General features: G+C 39.1%; 1 protein-coding gene across 1 annotated transcript in view; it reads right to left on the reverse strand.

Moving 5' to 3' along the window:
- Positions 1-248: 248 nt before the first annotated feature.
- GALNTL6 (polypeptide N-acetylgalactosaminyltransferase like 6) overlaps positions 249-26,811 on the reverse strand; it is a 481,374-nt gene continuing 454,811 nt past the window's right edge. Inside the window, exons 10-12 of the mRNA XM_053459754.1 lie at positions 24,343-24,459; positions 15,886-16,035; positions 249-1,116 (exon numbers count right to left, since the gene is read on the reverse strand). Of these exons, the coding sequence (XP_053315729.1) occupies positions 949-1,116; positions 15,886-16,035; positions 24,343-24,459 (435 nt within the window). The 3' untranslated portion in view covers positions 249-948. The remainder of the gene's footprint in view (positions 1,117-15,885; positions 16,036-24,342; positions 24,460-26,811) is intronic.

Below are 26,811 nucleotides of genomic sequence, written 5' to 3' on the forward strand. Positions count from 1 at the left end.
ATCTGCTGCTAACATCTTGGTGCCCGATACCACAGCACACCTTCAGAGGTCTAGTGAAGTCCATGCCTGGACAGGTCTAGGCTGTGTTGCCTGCAAAAGGGGGACCTACACAATATTAAGCAGGTGGTCATAATGTTATGGCAATCAGTGTATATAGAAAGAAAAAAACCCAGTAAATAATTTAGTGGGGTATACTAAATGAGTTTGTGGGAAATCACAGTTAACTAAAGAAAGCAAAAACACAAACATTTCATGGTACAAGATTATTTTATTCTAGCTTTGTCTTTTTTTTCCAGTTAAAAAAGAATGTTTCAAATATTAAGGAGAAATAAAACTATTGGCCATCTTACAGTCATTATCGTGCTGCACCAAAAGGTCTTTCTTTCAAATTCTCCATAGAATCACTGACCAAAGAGGTATTGGAGTGTTTTCTAAAAGCATTTTCAGAAATGTGAGAGTTAAACCTGTTAACCTCAGCTCTCTAAGAAAAGGAACACCATCATTAATCAGTGCCTTTCTGATGTATGCCCTGCTGTTTATGTTAGCAGGCCATATTTGTGGTGCTTTTAAAGACTCATGATAATCATGCAGTCAACCCCACCCCCACCCCCGCCGAAAGGAAGAACATACTCCACTAAGTTTCCATTGACACACTACAGCAGGATGAGTCCTGAGTAAGATTAAAAATGTATTTCACTGTAGTAGCAGTGAGCATATTCCAACAGTTCAGACTGACCCTTGACCAGCAAGGAAATTAGGTTTCACATTCTCAGCAGCTGCACACTTTCATCCAAGTTCTTTGGATATGAAGACATCTCGTGGCATGTGGCATATTGTTATTATTCTCGAAAGAGAATTCGCGGCTCTTGGAAAACAAAACAAAACATAAAACATGACTCCTGTAACCCAATTGTAGTCTTTTGTTTATGATAGAAGAAGTTGTGTTTCCTAGGAATTATTATAAATGTTGAATTTCTGTAGTATTGTCATGTTAATGTGCTCAAAAATCCACTGCTGCGTCTCAGATAAAGGGTCACATCTGTTCATGAATAATTTCTTTTCAGCTGGGTTGCAGTCGATACAGCTGTTGCTTACAGGATGGAACAAACTTTTATCCTAAAGGGGGAAAAAAGAAAATTATTTTGTTAAATTTTTCTTAAAGGCTTTTAATAAATGATGTAACGTCAAAATGTTTTAGATGCTATAATTGGTTAGGATTTTTTATGAGGACAATTTATTTTTTATCAAATGAACAGACACGGGTCAATGATGGTCCCACAGTAGAGGGGACCCATTCATGCACATTTGCATGCTTCCATTCTGGTGTATAACCCACTCCTTAATAAATTCCAATGTCCTTTGTGTCTAGCACTCAAGGATTAAGCAAGATGCATATGCAATTGGGAACACATCTTATCACCTCCTCCTGCTAGACACTAAGAACATTGGTGCAAAAGTGTCCACCTTCATACTGGGGTCCAGGTGCAACTTTCTATATGAGATCCCTGTAATCCCATTCCAAAGCATGCATCATCGATGTCATGGCTACATATTATGGAAATGGTAAGCATCTGATTTGCTTTTCATCTACTTAAATTAAATAATTGTGTGCAACATTTTGAGAAACAGTTATCTAAAATATATTTACAAGCAAATATTACAAGCATCTAGCACACCGGGCAAATGGGTCTGTGATTAACGGGACTTTAAACTAATCTTTTCCCGTACCTGTGTATATCCATAAGGGTGGCCACCTATTGCAAGAGTATACTGCGTAGCTGCACTATTTATCTGCAACTCGTCATAGTCATGTCATAAGTGCCAAGGCCAACTTTTCCGTGGTAGTTTGCACAATTCAGCAATATTAGTAAATGTCCCCTGTCACACAAATACCACTGAAATTCCCCTAAAATGTAATTTATGGAGGAAATGGCAAGTGAAAATACCTTTGTCACCTTTGCCCTAAAATGACCCCTCTGTTTTAGGAGACTCTAGCCTTCATAGGATAAAATTGGGTAAGCCACAAAGTAATGTAATCATGAAACACTAACGGATGTAGCATTAATATTGAAATGCAGTTGCTGGAGTTACTTTTCTTTGTCTAAATGTTTTGTGACTCTGTTTGGTTTTCAGTAGTGGCATATTTATTAGAGTAGCTCAATTGTCTAGATTCAATTATACAAAATCAGCAACAGATTAATTTAGGATGTACCTCTAGGCACAAAGCTTTCAAGGACATGAATTGATTACACTGTGTAGTCCCCATTCTGATTCTGTGATTGAAATGAATAGTTACTTAATCTATTCAAATTTAAACACAATAACAAAGAAACAAATAAAATGTATTCAGATTTTAACATTTAGGCTTGGTGGCTGACAGCCCTTAATTATTAGCCAATTCTAGCCATTTATTTAATCTAGATAATAGGAGTGTCAATCATTAGTACATTTGTTATCAGAAATAACACATTTAGTGCTGAACAATATTGCTTGATTGCAATTATTTTTATAATTGGAGAAATATGGCAGGTCTGTGGTACCTCAAGATCCCAATAGGCAGTGCTGATTTTCTAGAAGAAAAGGTCATCCTATTTTAGGCCATCATTTAGCGCTTGATAAGTTTTGGTTTCTTACTCACTCCGTATTATTCCATAAACACTAAGGTCTAACACAGGCATGTCCGGACTAGAGAATAAAACTGGCCGTGGTCCTTTAATGCCAGCAATATATGACATAAATATGGTCACTTGCTTGTGTCCGCATGCTATGCTCTTACACTCTCAAAGCATGTGGCTGCTTGTATCAATCTGGTGAACGCACATTAAAAGAACAAATCTGCTGCATGGTAGCGGCGCTGGCCCACTGGGCATTTGCCCATTCGGTCAGATGGTCAGTCTGGGCCTGCATGGGGAGCAAACAGTTTTTGGATGTCCTAGCACATAATTCTTGGCCTGTTTTCTGGCCCTTGAGGGCTGGAGTTTGAGTTGTAGTTGGAGTTGAGGACCAAGTATATCCTTGGTCCAAAGTATAAACTGATGCCAGGCTACTGAAATCCGTGCAGTTTCCACTTCTACTGTTGGTTAATAAATGCATTCATGCTAAAACTATTTAAGAACATTCTGTCTCTACTACTACAGATAACAGAGTTTCAAAATAATTTATTATACAAAAAGCTTGTTCTTCTTGTATGGTTCACATGACCAAAATGTATTTGGTACTGTTACTACAAACAGATTTTAGCTCTTTTAAAATACCACATATTAAAGTTAACTAAATGTGTATATATTACACTTAATGAAAAAGCAGGTGCTCATTACCCTAAAGCTACTGGTTTTATCTTAAAGAAAAAGAGCCATGTTATGAGACATAACATGCAGTAAACAGACTATGAATAATCTATGCAAGGGAGTCTCTCAGTCAGGTTTCTAGATGTTTGACTGTAAACTACTACAAATTATGAAAGAAACCATGTTAGAACAATACAATTGCATAAGATTTCACAAAGTAGGGAAAACCAACTTGGAAGTAGTCCAGATACATATACCTAATATATGCAACCAGGACTGACTGTCCATATCGGGACACTATAATGAATTAAAAAGATAAGCAGATAAAGTTATATTTGGGGGCCCATCTGTTGTTAGGCAAACCAACAGAGTTTAGCCTTGCATGAAATATACACCGATCAGTCATAACATTATGACCACATGCTTAATCTTGTGTAGGTCTCACTTTTGCCCCCAAAACAGCCCTGACCCATCCAGGCATGGACTCCACTAGACCTCTGGATGTGTGCTGTGGTATCTGACACCATGACATTAGCGGTATGTCCTTTAAGAGCTGTAAGTTGCGAGGTGGGGCCTCCATGGATACATCTTGGTGCCATGTGTTCTCCAGGTAAGCGATGCACACACACCTGATGTAAAAGAAAGCGTGATTCATCAGACCAGGCCACCTTCTTCCATTGCTTTGTGGTCCAGTTTATATGCTCACATGCCCAAGTAGGTCCTTTTGGCAGTGGACAGGGGTCAGCATGGGCATCCTGATTGGTCTGTTGCTACGCAGCCTCATACATGACCAATTGTGATGCACTGTGTATTCGGACACCTGTCAGAACCATCATTAACTTTTTCAGCTATTTGAGCTACAGTAGCGCATCTGTTGGATTTAACCACAAAGTCCAGCCTTCACCCTATACATGCATCAATGAGCCTTGGCTGTCCATGACCTGTTCCCCGGTCTTCCTTTCTTGGGCCACTTTTGATAGCTACTGATCATTGCAGACCGGGAACTCCCCACAAGAACTGCAGTTTTGGAGATGCTCTGATCCAGTCGTCTAGCCATCACAATTTAGTCCATGTCAAAGTCGCTCAGATCCTTCTGCCTGCCAATTTTTACTGCTTCTACAGGAACTACATCTACATTAACTTTAAAGACGAAACGTTTACTTGCTGCCTAATACATCCCACCCACTGACAGGTGCTATGACAATAACACTATCAATTTTATTCACTTCTTTTGTCAGTGGTCATAATGTTATAGCTGATCATTGTATGCCACTTAGTATAATGTGATGTATACGACCATGTACTAAGGTCATTTTGTATCATACCAATGGTATTGTCAAAGTACTCTGAAGTCTGGCTTTCAGTAAGACTTGGAATAACCATCCTCTTTTTAATGTTGACTCCTGAGCCTTGCCGATTATTACTGCTAATGTGCATACCACATCAGCGGGCTATAATAATGTGTCTGGGCAATGACTACCTAAATACTGAGACGGTAATTAGATATGATTATGTAGCAGTTAAAATGCATAACACTCCCAGTTTGTGATTGGAGATAAGATGGCATGTTTGTGAGAATGCAGTTTATTGTAGTAATGCACAGAAAGCCCCATTTAGATATGATTTTCTTCTGCAGAACAGCACGGAATTCTGCTGGCATATCTTTATGGACTGGTAATAGCTTTTATGTTTTATGTGCATTTAAGTTTCCTTTTATGGAGAATCTAATAGCTGCAATGAAGTACCGCAGATGGTATTTCAGTATTGCCTGATGATAATTTTGCAGTTTTTAGGTACCGTTAAGGACAGAAGTAGTCAGACTGGGAAAATATAAAACAAAGGTACACTCATGGAATCAATAATAATAAGGAGTAGCCCATTTTTATCAAACTATGTGACATACAGACTTCCAGATTACACAATTACATCCAGAATCACAAACTAAAATGTATTTTTTGAATGTTGTAATGTACATGTGACTTCCTTGCTATTATTACTGTACATAACATCTGAAGGATAGTGATGTATTTATAAAGGCTGCTGACCTCAGCACCACCCAGCTACCACTCCTCCCCAACATTGCAATCATAGCCCAACTCATGTTTACTTGGGGATCCTTTGTGGTAGTTTAGTGGTGCAGGGATCTACATCTCTTATGGCACAGACCACTGTTACTTGAACCTTGATACCACATCATTTCTCTGCTTGGCACTGGGGCATAAGGAAGTAACTAAGATCTGTGCCAGAGAAACACATTTGTCCTCTGCTTCACTCCTCCGGTGACTTTCCTGATATAAAGCAGGGGAAACACATAAATCTTCCCTTGCACTCCATTGATGACTAATGACACAGGCATATGATGCTAAAATACCACCTTGGCTCTGACAGTTCAGCAAATCTGGACACGTCATATATCTTCCCTTGTAGAGATTATCAATATAATAAGGTAAGCAACTCAAAGGAAAGTAAAGCAAACATTCCACAATCACATTTTCTTTAAAGATATCAATGTTTATTTTTGCATTAAAAGGTAAAAAAACAAGAGCACCAATGTCTCCATCTCGGATTGACCCTATGGCATGTTTTACTAAAGACCGAGGAATTGTAAGTCTCCTTTCTTAACCCCGACACCGTATGTGTATGCCGTTTCCATGGCTTCTATTCAGCCAGCCACTCAAACACCTCTATGCATGCTATTTCCAAACACATTTCCTGGCAATCATTATATTTCATAGTGTTGATAGCTGTTCTCATTATCTTGTTCCTGGAGATCGGAAATGACCTGAACTTTTTACTGTGTATACACATGAAAGAGAATAATTTTCTGGATTGTCAGTACCTCAGATTCAAAGCCGTTACAATTTCTAAGACTATGACCTAGTCTCTGGTAGATGCTCTGGGGACATATTAATGCTTATCTGCATGAATACAAAAGATATAAAATGGGCCCTTGAATAAATACCATTCATTTAGGTTAATAAGAGTCTGTAACTCTCTCCTTTAAAATGAGCTAAAACCATGTAAAGGGATGAGGTCCTTAAACAAGTGACACATTTATCACCGGTAACAGAGCACACAGTATCCATCCATGCTGCTGGCTTAGTTACTTATACCGTTAATAAAAAAGAAATGTGCATTCCATGCATGGTTCCATGTCACGGCTCACTCATTTGTAATTATTGATATTTTAATGCAATAACCATACATATTACTGTAAAATTACCGAGAACCATTTTCTCGGGATTACAGGATACAATTGCAGTGTATTATTTTAATGTATTAATTTCTACAGCCCCATGATATTCTACAATGCTACACTACGGGTAAACGGGAAATAAAACACGAGGAGGATTGAGCTTGTCCAGTTCCCATTGATATTTTATAGAGCTCACACAAGACAGACAACCTTTACAGATAACTTTCAACATTTAGACAGTTAGCTCAGAGTCTGTCTGTTAGTTTTCATTGCCGAAAGCCCTCTTGTCATTGATACAGTTCCATTTTTATTAAGTTGGGCATTGCTTTTCACATGGTTATAGTAAGGGCTGTGGAGCTAAAATGCATCAATTTGTGTCTGAATATTTTAAGTGTATATGTTTCCTTTAGCTTTCATTGTAGCTTTTTTGGAGGCCGTTGTTCTTGATTCTAACCCCCAAGAATTTGATTTGATTTTTGCATTGAATGGCAAACCATGCATTTTACTTCTGTTAAAAGCAGTTAAGGTTTGGACGGGCCATTTAATCGAGTCCCAAAAGTCTTAATATAAGCTATTTATATTTTCATTATCTAGTTCAATATAATGGTCCCATTTAGTTTTGACAATTTCATTCCCCTAATAATGCAAATCACCTCAGGTGAGAGTATAGTGGACACATTAGTAGCACATTAATTGGATCCTTAGATGGAATACCTGTGGCTAAGATTCCCCCCACTGGGGCAAGGCTAGCTGCACATATTGGGGTGATTTAGCAGAGAGGGGAGTGTACGTGTGCATTTTAGCCCAGAGCCCTGGTAAAGCAGTGCTTCTTCTAAAGCTCCAAGTGAAATATACCATGCACACAGGTATAGCAGTGGTCTAGAACCATTAAAAAAGGACTGAGTGATTACCCAGTTATAGCATAACTTTTTAGGGATCTCGCTATAATTATGCTCAGATAATGTGAGGTTACATGACCCTGAGATGAAAGCGAAGCTGCTTGCAGAAAGCTGCCACTATGGTAAGGGGGGGGTGCGAGAGGTAGTGAGTGAGAGTATCTATGAATGTATTAGTGTATATGACCATGAATGTAAGCCTGTGTGTGAGCATGAATATATGAGTGTGTGTTAGCATGGATGTGTATGTTTAAGTGTGTGCGTTAGCATAGATGTGTATGTGTAAGCATGTAAATGGCAAGTGGTCCCCCACGGTTGTTATGCCACTGGTGAGTTAGCATGAGTGTGTTTTAGCATTAGTAAGTGTATGTTAGTGTAAGCATGTTTATGTGTGCTAACATGCGTATGCGTGTACATTTATTTAAGATGACTTCAACTAAGTATGTTTGGAACTCGCCTGAACACGGTAGCTAAAGCCTAGCCTATTACAGTGGTTTCCAACTCAGTCCTCAAGGCACAATAGGACAGAATTTCGTAATTACCAAATTGTACTTCAATAGATTCAAATCTCCCAACAGAAAGATTCAAAAAACCTCGACTAGTGGTGTGCCTTGAGCAGTGGGTTGGGAACCACTGGCCTTTTACTCACAAATGGGTAGCTCCTGAAGAAAAATAGTAACTCACTCCCATACGTTTATATTGGAACATGGGATAAAAAACAGGGATAAGCACCAGATGTTTACTAAATAATATATCTCACAAAAGTAAGTACACCCCTCACATTTCTGTAAATATTTTATTATATCTTTTCATGTGACAATACCGAAGAAATGACACATGAAGTGTTGTCACGTGAAAAGATATAATAAAATATTTCTAAAAATGTGAGGGGTGTACTCACTTTTGTGAGATACATTAATACAAGTGTAAACAGAAGCTTCTAAAGACAAAAAATGAGGATGTACATTAGTAAACTTCCTGAGCTAGTGTTTCTATATACATATATTTTTTAAAATGTGTGCAAAAATAAACAAAGCTAAAGACAACGGAGATTCATTTAATATTTAATCACTCTAGGATTACCTTGCAAGTAAATATTTTATGAGACTATTTGTGTATAGTTACCCTGAGGACTATGTGTCCTTATTAAATACATTTTAAAGCAAGATCATCTTATTATAGTTGTAAAAGAGTATCCATCCCATGGTATATATTTCACTGCATCATTGAGAATACTTAAATATATCAACACAAATATTTATGCAGTTACTTAATAATGAGCTGTGCTTCCATAGTACAAATGTATGTGATCATGAAGTTATTTTTTTTTAGCAATATTTCACTAAAATTGTGAGAGAGGTCTATATTCTTGGGAGCTAACTAGCTTGACCTTGTCTTGCTTCTTTTTTGGAATGGCTCTGAGAATAAAGATACCGCAGCACAATTCCAAAATTAATTTAACCCCTTACAGCCCCCAATGGACGTACCGGCACGTCCAAAAAAACTCATCCCAAGAATCCTCTATGGACATACCGGTACGTCCTGCCCTTCTTGCAGCGGCAGGGACACATCCCTGCCGCTGCACGGGAGATCATGCTGTCATTTGACAGCCTAAACTCCCCCCTGACAGCAGAAGCCAGCATCGCCGGCTTTCTGCTACCCGATCTGATGTAACAGGTTCCGGCACGAAAGCCGGAAAACTGTTACATTTTTAAATGCAAATCGCGCAATCGGGCATTCCCTTCCGGGTTGTGTCACTGCTGACATCACCCGGAAGGTCATCGGAGGACCCCTGCAGGGATATCCGCTCGCTCTGATGAGGCACAGACACTGTGATCTCTATGCAAGTCTGTGATCTCTATGCAAGTCGCAGGGAGGAGAGTGAGAAACCATGTCTCTCACCCTCCTCCCATGCTGAAAAAATAAATAAATAATTTTTAAAAAAAGTGAGCTAAGTGATATCCTAAGAGGACCTCTAACCATTTAAAATATATATATATATATATATATATATAAAATACAAAAAATAAATATTTTTTTTTAAAAAAATATATATATATAAAAAAAAATATTAATAATAAAAAAAATTAAAAACCTTACATCCCATTGCCCTGGTGGGAAAATTACCCCAGGCCCCCCAAACTTCACCAAGCAACATGTCCCACAGCACCTAATTTGCCCCTAAACAGCTTGTGAGTGCCACCTTTGCCCCAGTTTATTAGTGACCCCAAACAGCCTGCCTGTGCCATCTTTGCTCCAGCTTGTCATTGCCCCCAAACAACTTATCTGTGCCATATATGCCCCCCAGACAGCTTGTATTTGCCATCATTGCTCCTTGCTCCCCCTCCAGCATACACTCTGGCACACATATGTAAATATATTTAAATTTACACATGCTAACACACTCCCTCTCACACCACTTACACATAGACATCCATGCTCACACACACAGTACACTTGACATCAGTAGCACTGTGAGTCAGTGACATACATCAAATAGACCCTGATATTGGTTTCAATACAACACACATTTAAATCCCAAGAGTGATAAAACTGCAATATGTTGTCACAGTAATTGCAACCGAATACAAGTGTGACTAAAATACAAACCACATTTAAATCTCATTGTCTTAATATTTGCTTTATAGCGGCTGGATGATTAGATAAATGCCTCAGTAATTTTGTTTGCTGTGCACTGAAAGACAATATACAGCTTATTATATTAAATGGCTTTTCTGGTTCATGTGAATCAACTGTAGGATTTGTATACAGAGCTGATTATTCATTTAACAATAGTTTTAGTGAAAGATAAATGAATGGATAAATAAACAGAGCAGCAGTGTGTAAATGGTGGAAACGAGGTATGACTGAAATATACGTAATTAGTATTTAACCTCTGAAAAGCTCCAAGCTAGAAGGTACATAAAGTATACGGTAATTCAGTTTCAATGTTTAAAGGTTCAATAAGTAATTTACTATAGTAATGTTTTTATTTCTACATTATACATAGGGCAGGATTCTTCATATGGAAGACTTGGCATGCCCCTAGTGCATCACTTTTTTAGATATTGAGTAGTATTGGTTTTCTGCCCTATCTTTGCTCAGGCTTGGTTCAGCCAAAATCTAAAAGAGAAATCCACTTTGCACTCTAAAGCACGAGTTGGCAAGGGCATTAACTCTCTAGCATCACTATTCAAGGACCAGTACTAGAAAGTGTCCCCAAGCAAGAAGGGCTAAACTGGCCCTGTATAATGAATAATGACTAATTCATAAAGAATTGTGAAGTCAAGGAGCAGAAACCACAATTCTCCCACACAATTTCCTGATGACTCTCCCTTTAGTGAATAAACCTCATTGGGACTTTAACTTGCATACCTGTGAGTGGCTGCTGCTCAATTAGCATGGATGTGACTTGAACTCCCATTTTTTTTTAAAGGATGCTCAACTTGGATGCACGCAATAGGCTGGGAAGCATGAAAATGATACAGAACCCCCATCAGATGAAATTCCATGAAGGCCATGAAAAATGCATTAAAATATACAAATGTAAGTTTCTACAGTGTCCCTTTAAATGTTTTAACATGTTGTGCCTTTGAAACGTGAATCCAGGGTTGATTGAATGATACGTCCATAAAGTTCTACTTTACTAATGACATAGTGATAACTTGGTCTTATGTATTTTTATGTAACAAAAAATGTATATATTTAAGCATACATATGCTTTTGTATTTGCTCCCAGAGCAAGGCATACTTGGATTGCCTACATGACATTGATGAACAAGAACAATATTCTTTTTTCGAGAAAAGTTGATTTGTCAAGAGGATTAGAGAGCCGAAACTGATATATTGTAAACCACGGATCTATGTATTTCATTAGGATAAAGCAACAGTGTTTTACAATTTATGTCTAGAAAGTGAAGAGCCAGAGTTCTTGAAATTGTTATGAAAGTGAGATGTTCTAGGTGGTTTTCTTAATGTAAACAGGGCTTCAGTTCCTTTGTAAATGATTAAGCTCATTATAAGATTTGCTGAGCAACTGGTGAATTTTCTTGGCAGAATAACAAGGCAAGAGATGTGTGTGTCTTTGACGCCCACTCATGAGTTTCACATCAGTTATAGAAAAATGTTGAATAAGGGAAGTTCATATAATGATAACACATTCCCAACAATAGAAAAGGAAGGAAAGGATAACAGCATAACAATCTGGAAGATCTATGGTTCTTGGGTTTAAATAAGTAAGTGACTAACATGGGAAGAACACTGTTCTCTCAATGTGCAAAATGGAATGGTGTAAAGAACATATAGAATGTGTAGGACTGAATGTGCCCGCTAGAATGACTGTGTAATAAGCACTAATAACATCTTACAATAAGCAAAATAAAGAGCTGTTACATCAATCAGAACAGAAAGCTATTTCAAACTGTACTGGAATTTACCTCTGTCCCTAGGGGACCTTGAAGAATTACTTTTATTTCTAGGTATTTTTCCCATCAATAGCAAAAAGCTAAAATGCTATGCAGTCACTACTTTAAATCACTGGCTTTTGACACATTCAACGGTAGTGTGTCATTAAACTATTTTCGTAGAAAACACATTTCTAGCTGTAACATTAATACAAAAGAGTTTTCTAATGATTAATCAGCCTTTTATACTTAAACATGGATAAGCGAACTCCAACTTGACATTGGAACACAGGAGTGAAGGTTGCTGATAATGGACCTCTTAAAAAGGTAAGATCCGGGAGAGCCCAAGTAAGGTGAGATCTCCTGCTTGGCCTTAGCGCCAAGTGAATTATATTCTGTGAAATTTTGACATGGTGTTGTTAAAAAGATGTATTTCCCTTCCATATTGTATCTAATTTACATACAAGCCTTTTCACTTTGGGGATAGTTAGCAGGCAATGGCATATGTCATCTGCTGAATGTTCTATTGTTTGATGACATCATTCCTTCTAGGTGTGGCTACTCATAGTGCACTCTGATAGGTCCCTGTCCTGCTCAGCTTTTCAAGGAAAAGGCTCTCTGTTTCCTCCATGTCCCAATCACATACATTTCAAAATCCATTTAACGGGTTGTTTTCAGGAAAGGATACACAGAACTCCTGAACTTGAAACTCTCAAGGACTGAAATTGTTCAGCTTTGTTTAAAAAGCGGTAGCATGATCATCACTAACTAGGTAATTATATTGTCTCTTAGATAGATGTGTGTGCTGAGGCTTTGCCCTGTTGCGGAACTACTACAACAGGCCAGGGCAATGCTGTGGAGAGCAGACAAGCAGACCGCTGAAGAAGAAATGAAGAACAAGAAGCAGAGTGTCATGGCTGTGGGTACTGGATTAGGTGGGAGGCTGTGCAGGGAGAGGTTGGGGGTTTGAACACTGATTGGTGCAGGTCAGTATAGAAGTGCCTGATTGAAAAAGGCAGTCTGCAACAGTTTTAGGCATCTTTCTAGGAGTCATCTCAAGAAACAGGACTGGCAGACAGCAGTGGCCCGGGGACCCAGCAGACAACAGTAGGCCAATGGCAGGCGTGGGTGCCAGTGGATTCTGGCTGATGAGCCAAGGCCATACACAGATAAAACAATGTACCAAATAAATAAATGTACTAAATAAATGCAATGTACCAAGGCATGATCCAAAGAATATTCACAGTCCAAGCCAAATGTCAAAATCCAGATAATCAGGCAAAGTACACAGGGCAAACCAGGAACAAGGTCCAAAGCCACAGATCAAAACCTGGAAACACACAGCTCAAGCAAACTCATGGCAGGGCCAGGAAGTTAGGAAGTTCAATGCTCCAGCAAGGGGCCAACACTGGTTTTATAGGCCCTTAATTGCCTGACAGCCCACAGGTGTGACAGGATCTTGAACAAGGATAGCAGGGGGCATGAGGAGACAATAACAGTGACCACAGAGCCTCCTGGTGGAGACATGTATAGGAGAATAGTCTCACATGACGAGGGTCAGTGGTTCTAATCCTGATGTTCCAGACATGGAGAGAATTACAAAGGGAAGAGTTGACATGGAAAACATAGGTAGACATTGACAGAGAGAGCGAAAGAGTGTTTGGGAGAAAAAACTCAAAGAAATGCAAACAAAAATAAAGAGCATTTTGTCCTCTCCTCATCTTCAGGCGTTTATACAAATTGATGAAATTGGCAAGTTTCTTTCAATTAAAATGTTTACAAATCGGAATGCACAAGAATACAAACTATTCTAGGATAATATTAAGCAGGAATTTGTTTGTGCATCAGTTGATAAATGGAAGACTAATTTATGTTTAAGAGGTTCCAATAAGCAGTAAGCCATGTCTCTAAAGCAATTCCTACTCTGTAGTTCCAGAATATAACAATGCCTTGCTTGCACTCCAGATGAAAGTATAGAAAAAATGGTACCCCTGAGTTCCAAACTCAAACAATATGACCTGGCTCACCCTGGCTCAACAGCTGTTTGCATTGTGTTTATCTATGGCAGGATTTAATGTTAAATTGCTGCCAAAAAACAGATGTAATTAAATCCCTGTAAATTATATATTTTCAAGGAGCATAACAAACAAATGTAAATTGTGTTTATTCAGATAAGCCATCATATCACAGCTCCAAAACATTAACAATTGTGGTTAAACAATTAATCATTACCATTTATCCGCTTAAAATATGTACTCCTTGATGTTTATCACTTTGAGAATTGTTTTAAAGACAGCATAAACTGAGGCATTATTTCTATTAGGAATGCAGGGTTGTACACAGAGGGCACCTGTTTGCTTTGTTTACATTATAAATTAGCATTTCTGGAGCCAACATGTTCCAGTGCTATAGCAGAGGCATAACTAGAAACCACAGGGCTCCGGTGCAGCACATCATGCTTATTTCCCTTCGCGTTCAGAAGATGTCCAGCAGTGGCATCAGCTCAGAAAAGGCAGAAAACAGAGGAAAACCCGACACACCCATCTACTGCGCAGAGAAATCTGGCCTTAATGGAAGACTTGTGGCCAAAAAAACACATAGCTCTGACGTGAAAGCAAGGCCCAGGGACCAGGGGCGTAAATAATAATCACAGGATCCTTGTGCAAAAATTACCCCAGGGCACCCCCAACTTCACCAAGCATCATGTCCCAGAGTGTCACCCTTGCCCTCCAACAGCTTGTGAATGCCACCTTTGTCCCGAAGCAACTTATCAGTGCCATCCTAACCCCTAGGCACTCTGCCTGTGCCACCTTTGTTCTCAAAACAGCTTGTCTTTGACTTCTTTGTCCCGTGCAATATACACTCTGGCACACTTACACATGCTAACACACATACACACTCATGCTAACACGCATATAAACTCCCTCTCACACCACTTATCTACAACACATACATGCTAACACATAGACACTTACACACAGTCCATCTCACACCACTTCCATGCTCATCTATGCTCACACGCATCAATTCTAATACACACTTATACATAGACATTCATGCTCACATATACTCTTTCCCCTCTTGAAGCCTTCCTGCATCATAACAAACAGCCTGCTTACTACAATCTGAAACCAAGCTCTTGCAAGGTACAAAAGCCTTTCTGCATCATAACAAACAGCCTGCTTACTACCATCTCAAGCCAAGCTTTTGCAAGATAGAAAATAAATTCAAACCCATTTGGGCCACTGTGCCAGATCTGCGAGCAAGTTTCTTAATTCTTATTTTGTATACTTATTGTCCTGTATATGTACTAAATATGTATGTATGTTTCTTTTTTGGCAAAATGTACCTTACCTTTTTGCACATTCCTTTGTGCTGCTCCCCTCATAAATCCTCCTCAATTTACTTTTTTATATTCATTTCTCTCCCTTTCCCCTCTTCTCTCTTGTTCCCCACTTGTGTATCATAATAAACAGCCTGCTTACTACATCTGAATCCAAGCTGCCCCATTTAAATTGTACAGCTCAGAATAATTCGTTGGCACTTAATAAATAAAAGGTAATAATAATACATATATACATACACGCACATTCATGCTCACATACACTTATACTTAGACATTCATGCTCACTCAGTAAAATGAAACTAATTCTGATTGACAAGCTCATATCACATCATGTGCCAATTCATGTAACACAAGATGGCAGGTCAAATTCTGCTTCCACAAGCATCTGCAACTGACCAGAATCATCACTCACACAGGATCATATAAGCAAGGTAAAAAATGTGTGTCTGTGATGTAATAAAATGGCGTTAAGACCAACGTAATATTAAAAAAAATAGTGCTAAACCTAAAATATTGCTATGATGGAAAGTAGATAGAAAACCTGTCCCTTTTAGGCTTTAGTTGAAATATTTAGTATTCGTAGGCAGATCTGAACATTAAACACACAGACGAGACAGATGTGCAGTAACCCTGTTTGGGAGATGTGTTAGAATATTATAGAGCTGCATGACACTTTTAGGGCAGACAAAACAGATTATTTTAATTTTACAACTCAGTGTCGTTTGCAAAGTTTTTAGGATTCGTATTAAACAAGTACCTTTCTGTAACTCCACTGCTGATTGCCCTTCATTCCATGACAGTCGTACAGCGTAACAGGGCTGTTATTGGAGATGGCATCAAAGCAGAACTTCCTTGTGTGCATGGGCTCCCCTGGTCGAATGTCTTCTCTCCATCCAAAAGTGAAAAGCTAACGATCATCAAAGTAAAAACAGTGTAAGTACCATCAGACAAACTACCGATATAATTTCATATTTCTTTGGACTGAATTATGCCTATTAAAATATAATTGGTATTAATACTTCACTATACACACAAGTCTGGTTTTTGATATGAACTCATCCACGTGCATTATGGCAATAGTGTGAGATATACAATTATCTTAAAATTCCCACCTTTGTGATCACAATTTTTAGGGTTAGAGGGCTGATATTTCGAAACAAAGGACACCATATAGCCTAAACTCATTGCAAGATGCATAAAGTGCATACTCATACACTTTCATTGTTGGGCAACCTTATACGCAGACTATACTATCTGATATAAAATGATAACTGAATCCGGCATAGAACACCATATATTATTTCTCATACCATCAGTTTTAATGTTCTGTTACCATTTACCATTCCACAGCTACTTTTATTAGTCATGATTCCTCTGTGATGATATTGTAATTCTAATGACAGATCTCAAGGAAGTTGTGACATCATTTGGATTGTGCCAGACGTTAGCACTAAGAATTGTTTGCAAAAGCTATTTTTATAACATGGCAACAATTTAATATGACAGAACATTTTATAATTATAGATAAATGAAAATAAAAATAGTTGCAATTAAGATGTTGTATATGGGTACTACAATTAGGGTTTTGGAGAGTCTGGGATGTAAGAGTCCTCCTTTAATCATGAGAGATGATAGCTTCGGATAATCTCACGAAAGTGGAACAGTATTTCCTTTATAAAACAAAAATACTCTATGTCCGGGTGTAAAACAAAAGTGAAAAACTCGACAGCATCTTCATCGGGGGCCAGTTAATTGATTACATTATTGCATTTATGGCTAAGTACAAAGAGACCTTTGAAATTCTATTGAATATACTGTATATCACACAGTACTGTGCAAAAGTTTTAGACAGGTGTGGAAAAAATGCTGTAAAGTAAGAATGCTTACAAAAATAGACATGTTCATTTTATCATTTAACAAAATGCAAAGTGACTGAACACAAGAAAATTCTTACACACACACACACACACACACAAACACACACACACAGAGACTAGAAACATTGTTTCATAACCCATGTATTGGTCAGTAACCGGTAGGCCTGTCCCGAACAGCACCTAATACTTACTATTTCTGCTGTTTGTTCAGCAGATTATTATTATTATTATCTTTTATTTATATAGCGCCAAACGATCAAAATGCTTTGCCATGCACCCACCTGCTGGATACACACAGCCATCTGCTGTAAAATTGTAAGAGCGCAGTGTGTATTCAGCTGTGTGTATTCAAGGCTGGTTTCCATTCCCGGGCTTGCCAACCTATATTTTTGCATAAAAGTTATGTTAAATAATGAACCTTGGTCCTATCTTATATTATATGCTTGATATAAGGCTAACTCTACAATTATTCGCCTCTTCCTAAGCAATCTATTGCAAAACCCCATAATGAAGTTAGACAGCATCTGACCCTTTTTAACCCTTTTAAATCCAAAAGTCCCAAATCAGATAAATTTTCGCTAGCACCCCCCTAAGGTATCACAATGATCTTGGGGTAAAACAGATTGGATCCATTACAGTGAATCAGAAATGAGGATATGTAAAATAAGAAATGGCATTTAGAGACATTTATAAGGGATATGTGATTTTGTGCTGAACAACTTTTATCAAGTATGTAGACTGTATTAATCCTTTACTGCCGGATGAGTAAAATCTATTTACTTTTGAATCAAATATGCCTGACATTGTTTAGTAAATGTAAAAATTTTTACCAAAAAAAAACAATTTATAATAAAATTGTTATTTGTGTACGTCTTGTACATTGCAAGCTGATGTTTGTGTGGACATATACACAATGAGTCTAGCATAGCTACATACATAATTCACAGGAACAGCTATTTATGTTACCAAACATCAAGGGGTTTTAGCCACCCATAACATCAATTAGGAAACATATCCTATAGTAATACACACACAAGGTCAGGACATTAATATAAATGCACAAATGGACTGTCAGAATGAGTTGCTGACACTGTATTAGCTTTTACATGAATAATCGGTCTAATCACAATTCCCATGGTAAACCTCTTAACGTATAAAATGGTCAAAGAGGAATATTTTTCTTTGAGTAGATATAGTAGCCAACATGGTTATGCGAAAAAGCTTTACCCAGACGCAGACATACACATTATTATTGCGTTTAGGGCTGCAGAATATTGAGACTAACACAGACCTAATATTCTGAGTTCCTAGAAAAGAGAGACGTCAGGGGAGGTTAAAAGGGTGAGGTTATGGGTCTTGAAGAAAGGGTTCCATGGCAGGAGGTTCCTTTTTTATATACATCCATCATTAGTTTCAAGTTCTTATATTATGGGGGATTCTGCAGAATCTCCATATTACCCCCCCACACGCACAATTATTTAATGTGATATACCACCAGTCTGGTGCTATTAATGGGTGCTATTTGCTGCTACTGATTGGCTGCTTTGTTTACACAGCATGTCACACAAGTTTTTGTTTTTTATTATTGAAGCCCCGAGGTCAGTGACTTTGATGTGAAGAAAGAAAAGAAAAGTGCCAACGTGCCTTAAGGCCACGGTGTACACCAGGTCCCCTTCTTCATTTTCTTTGTGGGTCACACTCCCGAAGCACATGTGGCCCCTTCCTTCCCTCCCTGGCCATAAGGCCTGCAGGAGGGCCGGATCTTCTTGGTCCCTCGCCGCAAGGGTTGGGACCACTGAGACAGTCACTAGAGGAGGAGGGGGGCGCTCAGAAGAGCTACCTAACTCACACAAGTGCCACAACGACCACATACCCATTCTTCAAACATCATACATAGGCGTGCCCTCTTATGGTCTTATTCACATGGCCTTATTCACGATGGTGGGAGTTTTCAGTTGAGTTTGCACAGAAAATGCAGGTGCATTATGAAGGATCAAATTCTAGAGTGATCAAAAAAACAATATTCTAACACGACAAAGATGCTTTCACTACCCAGGTAAGTGATTAAAAGGGCTGGAAAAATATCAGCCTGAAGACATGGCGATAGCTGATTTCCCAGTCCTCCAAACACAAACCAACCCCATATATTCCTGTGACGTCTAGAAATCTCCAGCCGCTGCGATTAGATGTCTGCCTAAAGTGAGTATAAAAAAGCAGAGCTAACTGTGGCTGAACTGGCCTGGGTAATACTCTAACAAGACTCATCATCCTTCCAGTTGAAAGGGCAAAGCAATTGGGTTAACCCTTTAAATTCCAGTGAGGTGAGGAGAGGAGAGTCTATGTTTATTCTCCTTGGGTTCAGCAATGCGCCATTAACCTTTCTACACTCAAAAAATGTCAGGCATCTATTCTGCCCAATGCAGGGTCGGTATTTCCCTTATGATATCGGGGAACTATCTGGCTTCTCCGAGTCAACACCCAAATCGTGCGGTTCGTGGGAATAGGGTCCCCCCTCAACCCCCCCTAAAAGTTCCCAGGTATGATGATCCGGAATACACAGAGGAACTAACTAGGATGGATATTAGTTACTACTCATAGTCCTTCACTGAATCGTATTTTTAGCCCTGCAACTAGGAATTGCCATTCAATATACAGTTTCCTTTATTACAGACAAGGCCACGCTAAATAAAGCTAACTGATCATAGTTAGGGTTGTTAACCCTTGCCTAATCCCTTAAGGACAAATGGGCAACTGTACAAAAACTGTTGATCAATCTATAACAGAGAGAGATCAAGCCGCTAAAAAGAAGCATTCATTACAAAACGTTTGTTTTTACTCGCCCTGGCTGTCTTCTTTGCCCCTCTCTTAATCACTACCAACATACCCAGTCATTGGCAAGCACACACATGCACAGGAGCGGCTCCTAGTGACTGATGCACATGGCAGCCAGCAGCAGCAGTCCAGCTTCCGTTCACGACTGCAATTAGCTGCGATTGGTGACAGTAGTGGAGGGCATAAAATGATTTAATTGCTGGTTTTGAAGCGATGTAATATTACATTCACTGGACACCTCAGACACTGTATGCACTTTAATTAAGCTTGTTTGAGCAGGGCCCTCCTCACCAGTTTCTGTAAGTCAACAAATGTTATTTACATCTTGGAAAGACCTGTCTTCACATTGTACAGCGCTACAATATATACTGGCGTTATATAAAACAATAAATAATAATGCAACTCATAGCTGAGTGCCACCTTTAATTCATTTCAACGGGAGTGCTTTCCAGTCGGTGATTAGCTGCCTTAGCAACGCACAAAGCACCATTTTAATGTCAAATAAATCTATTAAGCACGGCACACACTACTTTTTAGTTAAATTCTATTGAGTTAGTGGACAAAAAACCCTCTTATGCTAGCATCCCCATCAATACTGTTTTTTATTTTTAAGCAATGCACTACAGTATGTTATTTTGATGTGTTTATGTATTCATGCTTGTACACAATGATTTTAATCTAGCTTCTAGCGGGCTTTCATCTACCAATTCAATAAAGTTCATGTTAAATCCTAAACTCCTACACTCCTACTTAACATTCCTGTATCATAGCGGGTTTTATCATCCCTCCTCTTTGTTCCATTCACACAAAGCACTGCAGATTTATGGAACAGTTTCCGTTTTATAATGACGCTAAACTATATTTACAACCTCTTAAGATATCATTATGACCAGTCAGATAATCAGTCACTCGCAGTGCTGGTGTTATATCTTCAAATTAACCCACAGAGTGCCCAGGAAGAACAGTAGGCATGCAGCGGCTGGTGCTGCTAATTATTACTGCACTCAGCCCTAATGGGTTAAATCTCACCCAATAAATCACTGCATATTTTAATTTATTGTGGCTCTAATTTACATGGCTAAATGGAATTTCACTAAGAAGCCTTTGGCGTGCCCTACAGATTTATGATAAATACCAGCGAAGCAGAAATATTACCATGGACATACCATTGAGGACAAAGGGGTTATTAGTACACTGGCACATTTCAGTGTGTTAATTGTACACTTTCGACTCTCATCAGCACCCCCATTAATCTCAGCAGTCACTAATGAGCTGTACTGTTCTGCAGAGTTTAGGATGTTATTGGCACTGCACTTCAAGCTCTTAGATTGATGGATTCTAAGGTCTAATAGACTATAATAAAAACACAGCACCAAATCCAGGACAAAGCATATCTCGCAAAGCATATTCACAGTTAACCCCGCTTATAATACTTATAATACTCATACTACCTGTGTTTGCTATTTGAAAACAGCTAAATATATGTACCGAATTAACCTAGTAGTACACCTTCACTACTGTTAGCTAATATTAATAAATGCATGAGAAACACATAAGACTTGATTCTATTTGCTTTTTTAAAAAACCTTTTTACTCCCAAATTGCATTGAATGTTGAATACATATTTACTAATTAGCAATTCAACTCCCACAGAAATAATAATAAAAGCTGCTAACTAAAAACAGGGCGCATGTGTTGCTTGGAAATGCTCAGTAGAACTCACATTAAGCTCCACAAAAATGGACTCCAACATGAGTTAGTAAGAATGTTGAGCACTAGACCACTCATTTTGCCACAAAGTTATTCAACCAAACGGTTTACTACAAATGTTATATACCGTATTGGCTCGGATATAGGCCGCCCCCGTATATAGGCCGCACCCTAAAAGTTTGGTGCTTTTTTAAAGAAAAAGTTTTTTTCTTTAAAAAAGCACCAAAAAAACATGCTGCCACTCTGCCCCCCCCGAGATATGCTACCACTGTCCTCCCTCCCCGTGATACGCTGCCACTGTCCTCCCTCCCCGAGATCCGCTGCCACTGTCCTCCCTCCCCGAGATCCACTGCCACCGTCCTCCCTCCCCGAGATACGCTGCCACTGTCCTCCCTCCCCGAGATACGCTGCCACTGTCCTCCTCTGCCCCCCCCTCCCCAACTTACCAGAGCAGACTCCCGGAAGTTGTATTGCGTAGATGTCCCCCGCCGACCCCGCAAGACACCCGGGAGTCTGCTCCGGTAAGTCCGGGGGGGTGCAGAGGTAAAACGCATCCGCATGATGCGCTTAGACAACCTCCCGTGCCGGCACCCCCCCCGTGGAAAGTGCCGGCAGGGGAGGCTGTCTAAGCGTATCAGACAGTAGGATGCAGGTCCCCTGCACCGCTGCGGGGGATCTGTATCCTAACCCCGCTGCCTGCCCGGCGCCCAGGACTGCATGTCCCGGGCGTCGGGCGCTAGACCCCGAATATAGGCCGCACCCCCACTTTAAAGTCTTAAAGTGGGGGAAAAAAGTGCGGCCTATATTCGAGCCAATACGGTATTTCACTTCTTTATTCGTTCAAAGGTGTCACATTTTCCAGACAATGGAATGGAGAGACACAATGCCAGGAGGAATCAGGCCAAAAGTTGGTACAGGCAGCAATCAGGCAAAAACAAGAACTAGCCAAGGTCAGGATTTGAGAAGTCAGGTACATCAATACAGCAAACCTGGTTACAACAGGCATGCTAAACCATGTGCCACCACACACAGGGGTTACCTAGCCATCTGTCTTAATATATTTTAGTTGGACTAAGAAAAAAGCAGAGCCTGGAAAGGGGTCCTTACAAAATTAAAGTGTCCCTCACACCACCACTAAAGAAGAATACATATTATGTGCACACTTTAATATGCATTCTTCAAAATGAAAATAAATAAGTAAAACCTGAACTAGAAGCTGCAACTGCCCCTACTTCTACGCTGGCTGATGATTCTTGCCATTGATTGGTTGCCTCAAACAGCCAATCAGTGGCAGGAAAGCACTTCCACTGATATCCATGCACTTGCCGCACAGGCCCCTGCACATAGCATTTGCCAAGCCAGCACTTACTAGCGGTAAGTATGACAGATGCAGGGAGATGTTTTCAGCTGAATATATCTCCTGCACACAAAATCCACAAATCAGAACCCCTTCATGCAAAAGGAACCTAGTGAAAATTTAAAGGGACCACACAGCTATCAAATAAATTCAAGTGCACAGGATAAATGACATATTCCTTATACCATATCAATAGGCAAGAACAATTTCACAAACACACTTCAATATGGTTTCAAATGTAACCATTCCAGTGTTGGTACATATTTATAACAATATTGATGGGGTTACATTTTCCATGTTAAACTGAACATTTGCTGGGTTTTTTAAGCTTTTTATGGTTATTATATATATTTCTAAGCATTTGTAGAGAAAGCTTTTATGCGCTTGAATGTATGTGGAAAAAAGTATCAGTTTTGGACACACTAAAATGCACACACTGAATTATTTAGTGTGAGTAAAAAAACAATTGTGTCTTTAGCAGAGCATGAGCAAATACTAAATGCTGAAACATGGGTAGGCTTCCAATTAGATATGAGTTTACATATTGTACAATGTGGTCCAAAATTATTAAAATTACGTTGGTTTTTTAGGCTGATGTATAAAGGCGTTCTACATAGATATAGCAGTAGGCACTTCTATCATAAAAATAAGCCGGAATAAAAATACTACCCGCGTTATATTCAAAATATTATATAAATAAATTATGCAAATGAGACGTGTTAAACAATAACTTGTAAACCTTATTGCTGTAACAATACCAATAAACTACAAGCATTTTCTGTAGCTATGGTATGTATGCATAGGATGTTATTGCTACGAAATAAAAAACAAAATAAGTATAATTTGATCAATGTAATTTTAATCTACAGTCACATAAAAATAAAATTTTGCTCCCTGGTGACCATTTAATCTTTAAACACAGGCATTTCAAATATTTTGCCAATGCTGCCCCCTAGTGTAAATATACAAAATTACACATCGCCTAATAAAATCCATGATAGTTAAGTGGTAGCCAGACTCTTATTGTTTAAAGCACTTCAAAGATCTAAGAAAATAAATGTAATTCCTATTTAAATCAATTATCCATCACAGTTAAACTGTGCCTTATGCATCTTGATTACATCTCTTAACATATGCCATTATTGTGACCATAAAGAAGCGAATGAGCCTAAAGTGAAAAAAATGGGTCAAGTACCTCTAAAAATGGGGCAAGTAAATCATTAATAAGTGACCACAAGTAGCTTTATTTAAAACTCTGTGGGCATTAGGAGTCAATTATGCCAATTTAAAGGTCACACTAGGCAATTGGTTGAGGAGCAAATGTGCATAATCATAAAACAGCACACAGCAACACACACACACACAAAAAACGGATCACAAAAATATAAAACCAAAAGTGCAATAAATAAGAGATAAAGGCTTAAGATAAATGACATACCTGCTCATGTGACCAAGTTCTTTCAGAGCCATCTTTCACACAAGTGTCTAATCTCATTTCGGTTCCTGTTGCTCCATGCTTACTATCTATGCAAAGATTTGATGCCACGTTTCGTATCTGGAAAATAAGTCCCATGGGGAAAAAAAAAGTTATCAACTTGAAACAAAATACAGTGCTGTATAAAGTAATCTAAGGTACTGCAGAACCACTCCGTGCTGATTCTTTATGGTTATGTAGTCTGTTCTACCCCAGACTTTCATTAGTGTTCAGATGGATGATTAATATTGAGCCGTTTCATTGCCCAGGGCAGCTCCCCAGCCACCCCTACACAGCCATTAACCTCACTACCGTGCATCTTGATATGATATTTCCTTGTGCTCTGTGTCTTAAAGGTGTAGTGATATGTGCCTATTAAAGGACTGTGTTGCTTTAATAGGCAGGGGATTCCCTGAGTAGGAGGGGGTTTATGTGAGCACATGTTGATGTTAGTTGAGCAAGGACTCTACCAGTGATGTTGTTACTGATTAAAGAATAAGCTGTTCATCTGAAGTGAGTGTCAGCATTAATTATTCTGCAAGAACCATAGAAAACACAACAAAAGGTGCCCGGGTCCTTCTAATGTATCCTATGGAAGCAGTGCCAGCTCAGCACAGGCCAGAATATGTTGCTGAACACAACCACTAATAATTGCAGTGGCATGTAGCGCCTCCGATTCTCTTCAAGCCAAGCCAAGTCACAAGGTAGACGCTCATCGAGCTGCTGAAGCATACCGCCCAACTTCTACATTCAGTGAATATGAATGTCAGGGGTAGCACTACTGCACATTATTATTATATATTGTTTTATTTAGTGCCATTATATTCCATAGCCCTGTATTTATTATTATTATTGTCTTTTATTTATATAGTGCCAACAGTTTACACAGCGCTTAATACATAATACACATATATTCAAGGGGTATGACAAGACTAAGACAAACCGATACATTAGGTGGAGAGAGCCCTGCTCGCAAGCTTACAATCTTGAGGGAATGGGGTGACAAACATAAAAACTGTACAATGGGTATAAGCAGTAAGCATTCTCCCAAGTCCCACTGTAAGGCATATACCCTGCATCCCGGCTCTGTATGTCACTCCGGAAAGGGGAAGCGCGGGTGTGCAGCAGGGTGCCACTTCTCCCACATGTGCCTCGAGGTGCCACCTCTACTATCTAATTCTTTGCTTTCACTACAACTCTTCCAAACGGGGCGCACATCCACATAGGGGAAAAAGATTTAAAAAAAAAAAATTGTGTAACTCCGTATGCAAATGGGGCTTAGCAGTATTGCAGGTAAGTAATGCACTCATATTTCCAAGGACATAAATGCGCTCATCATAAAATATTCTTTAATTCTTCATAGCTAAAAAATATGAAAACACAGCAGCAATGGCACAGTATCACTCGGTCATGTGGATAAGGTAAAATATTGCAGTTACAACAGACGAAATGTACAAAAGCGTGTACAAGGTAATCAGCTTTTAAACCAGGCACAGGAAAGTCCACCGTCCAGCAGCAAGAGCTTCCCAATATATCCCTCCCTCCCTCGCGTTTCACCGAACAACCGGCTGCCTCAGGAGATGAATCAGGATTTTCTTTTGCAGCTTGCCCGAAGATATAACGTAGACCACCTTCCTTATGACTCAACAAATCCAGAGTGGTTCCTCAAAACCACTCTGGATTTGTTGAGCCATAAGGAAGGTTACAGAGTTATACAATTTTTTTGTCAAAAATCTCTTTTACCCCTATGTGGATGTGCGCCCCATTTGGAAGAGTTGTAAAGATTACTGTATCAAGTGTTAGAGGAACGCTTATTTGGGTGCTGCTGTCTAATCAGGGAAAGTATTATTTATTCATTTACACCAATGGTGTGTGTTTGTTTTTCTTGTGTCTTTGCTTTCTCTATCATCAAAGGGAAGCAGAGTTTCCAAAGAGGAGGAGGGATGGTTTACAGGAAAGCATGCTGCATCGCTGAGCTCTATGGCTTGGGGCAGGTAAGCGGGTTGAGACTGTCCTGCACAAAGCGGGACACTTGGGAGGCATGTTGGAGCACCCACTCACCATTACTGTGCTTCTTTCTTTGTGCCTCAATAGGTATGTTAGGGGGCAGGAAGAATATTTCCATAGTAGTTTAAAAAATCTGCTATAATAGGTGAACTAAAAAAAGTAAAAACAAGATTTTTAACTCTTAGAACAGTTGTTGTGTGTCTAACTCTGTGTGTGTGTATCTCTGTGATATATATACAGTATATGTGTAAAGGTAATAATAGATTCCAAGGGAGATTACTTTCATTTTATTAAAATTGAAAGCAAGTGCGCCTACAAGTATTATATGTATTATAATAATACAATTAGTAACCAGCCCTGAGCCCACTTTCAGTCCACAACCAATTTGCCCTGTTAGTGTAGGCCAAGGTTGAGTTAGGTTTTGTT

This window comes from Spea bombifrons, chromosome 1 (assembly GCF_027358695.1).
Source record: "Spea bombifrons isolate aSpeBom1 chromosome 1, aSpeBom1.2.pri, whole genome shotgun sequence".
Taxonomy (NCBI): domain Eukaryota; kingdom Metazoa; phylum Chordata; class Amphibia; order Anura; family Pelobatidae; genus Spea; species Spea bombifrons.